General features: G+C 41.6%; 1 protein-coding gene across 1 annotated transcript in view; it reads left to right on the top strand.

Moving 5' to 3' along the window:
* Window positions 1–776: 776 nt before the first annotated feature.
* Window positions 777–2,779, top strand: part of sema3bl (sema domain, immunoglobulin domain (Ig), short basic domain, secreted, (semaphorin) 3bl) — a 37,673-nt gene continuing 35,670 nt past the window's right edge. Inside the window, exon 1 of the mRNA XM_016462001.1 lies at window positions 777–1,056. Within this exon, the coding sequence (XP_016317487.1) occupies window positions 963–1,056 (94 nt within the window). The 5' untranslated portion in view covers window positions 777–962. The remainder of the gene's footprint in view (window positions 1,057–2,779) is intronic.

Raw genomic sequence — 2,779 nt, 5'->3', positions numbered from 1 at the left:
TCCTGCTAAAAACCATGTAAAACCAGCTACAATGCAGGGTAACACAGTATGATTTTAGTAGGCTATATGACATCATGCTAATATCTAGGCTAACTATTCTATGGTTTATATAAGAATATGGTGATTAATGATTATAATCCATCCAGACTTTCTTATGCATACCGTTTTAAGCTGATTTATGAATGGATATAAACTATTTCCAGTGTAGGCTACATAATTCAATGTCAGTGTTTTGTGTTCCTCTCAGTGGTGTTCCTCTACAGATGTAGTAATTTTGATTAACTTGTTTGGAAAACTACCATGGATAGTGTATAAATTATTTAATAGTTTTCAGGGTCGAGCTGTAAAAGCTATTCCTGTCTATATCTAATAATTTTAGTTTTGTCTCGTTCAGCCGAATGGAAAGCGCTCGTGCCGCCTGCAGTTGCTATGGTTACCTCCTCAAGCGATGTTCGCGGGAGTCAATTTGGCGCTTTAACTAACTTTACTGAAACGTTGTTTGGGAATGCTTTTGAAGTATACACTTAGGCCTATATGTAAAAATAGAAATATTTCTGAGAACCAGTAACTCGCGCCCTTGATAGCACTAAGGAGCGCAGTGAGAAGAACTGAACGCGAGTGACAGGCAAGTACCGGGGGCCCGTTTCGCTCTCGAGGCACTGAGAGGGCGGGGAGGGTGTTTCTCGGGACTGCACGAAGAGAGAGCGAGGGAGCGACAGACAGAGAGAGAGAGACGTGCGCACTTGAGCTGGAGCTGTGTGGGAAAATATCGCACAGGGGCAGAGGCGAGCGACTCGAGCTTAACCTGAGACCTGGGATCTCACCACTCGGGTCCAGCTGTGGATGCCCAACATCTTTTGCGTCAGGACTTAGTTCAAACTTTTATAAGGGGACACAGCCCTGAGAGAAGTATTTATTCCCGTTAGAGTAAAGAAAGGTTCATTGAAAGTGGTCCATTCAACATGGAATTACCGGTTCTGGTTTTAGTGGCGGTGGTCCTGTCGTTCGGCACCAGCACTAAACTGAACGTGCCGCGCCTTCGCCTGCCATACAAAGGTAAATTACTCAATCACCTTTATCTGAATGAGTTTAACTTTAATTATTAATTTTTTGCTCATCTTTAAAACGGAACACAAAAGCCATCTGAACAGTTGTAAAATGACTGATTAAGCTTTATCCCGCTACTGTGAGGAGAGAACACGGTCCAGTGCTTTCAGTAGCTAGATTAATGATTGTTTATTTTCACCGTTTGAGTGTTGAGGTTAATGTTGCCATCCCTTGGTTCATCGTGTGTGTGAATAAGTCTATACAATATACAGGTGCGTGTGGTGGCAGAATGCAATAGCACCTTTATCAGAAACAGAAAAATGTTAATTGCATAATGAATTTACATTAACAGAAGCTTCCAGGACATTTACAGAACGTGAGCTGTTATGTAGGCTACTATGCAGAAAAGTAGCCTACTGTAGGTAGCCTAATGTATAAATAGAAGTACTGCACTGTAAAATGTTTCAACATCGTTGTTTAGATCAACTAAATTTGTTTTGTTAATTTGCTAATTTATTTTTTGTCACAATGTCTTTATTTTCTTAAATGTGTAGCCTGTCAACTCGATTTTCTTTTTCGTCAATGAAAAAAGTGCAACCTATTCACTGTGGATTGTCACTTTGGCTTTATTAAGGCAGGAGTTGTTTTTTTTTTGTAGTGTACTTATGGACAATAATGTTTCTAGTAAACGGTTTCCCTTTGTCGCTTTTCGCATTTATATTGCTTTCCACACATCCTGCTTTGCACACTGAGTCTTTTTAAAGCTTTGCGCCCTCAGTCCCTCAGTGACTTTATCAGATTCAAATCTGAGCGCCCTGTTCAACACGATTACAGTGCCGTTTCCGTCTTTGCGTGGCAGTGAGCTTCTCTGGAGATGTTGTGGCTGGTCTTTTTTAAGCTGTGGGAAAAAGCTACGTCAGGACTCCGGATTACTGTTTCAGCTGTTATCCAAGACTCCGAAATCCTCATGCCTCGAGCTCTCCTGGCGCGCGCTCACCTCCCCGCGGTCAGATTCTCCGCGGTGCGCGAGACAGTAAGCGCTTTTTATCGCACTATGCTTATTATCTTATTACCGGATTTATAGAGTGCAAGGAGAATGTTGCAGTGGCCCGAGGGAGTTTGAGATGTTTTACCTCTGTTGTTACACGCTGCTACTTTGATATTATTAAAGGAAGTGTTCATCCAAAAATGTAACTTCTGTCATCATTAACTCACCCTCATGTCGTTCCAAACCCGCATTATTTAATATGTTAAGCTCCGGTCTCATTTACCGTTGTTCAGCTAATTTTTGTTGGTGAGATGCAGTCATTTCAGTAGAATCCGTTTTCGAATTTGTGTGAGGGCGAAAAATTTCCCCCCAGATTTCGGTCACGTGGATTCACTGCGCTGACCAACAGAAAGCTGCTTGGTTTGAAAGTGGCTTGTGTTTAGGGATATGCCGGTATCAAATTTTCATGTTGCGATTAATTGCTAATGCCACGATAACAATATCGTGCATATTCATTACCGTGATATATCGCATTACCGAATACCGGCACAAGTCTGCTTGTGTTGTATAGGCTTAGATCTCTGCCACATTTCTGCGCGCGAAAGATCATATTTTGAACGCACGATCTGAGTTTTGTGGAGAAAACGTTCGTTTCGCAAAGAAAAAAGTATTTCGAGCGCACGAAAATAAATTTTGCATTTAAAGTAAGTTTTTGGATGTGTGCAGACCTTCTCTTTTGCGCGT

This window comes from Sinocyclocheilus anshuiensis, unplaced genomic scaffold (genome assembly GCF_001515605.1).
Source record: "Sinocyclocheilus anshuiensis isolate Anshui unplaced genomic scaffold, SAMN03320099.WGS_v1.1 scaffold80, whole genome shotgun sequence".
In the NCBI taxonomy this organism is placed as follows: Eukaryota; Metazoa; Chordata; class Actinopteri; order Cypriniformes; family Cyprinidae; genus Sinocyclocheilus; species Sinocyclocheilus anshuiensis.
Note: the sequence above shows the minus strand (reverse complement) of the source record. Positions and strands in the feature narration are given on the sequence as shown.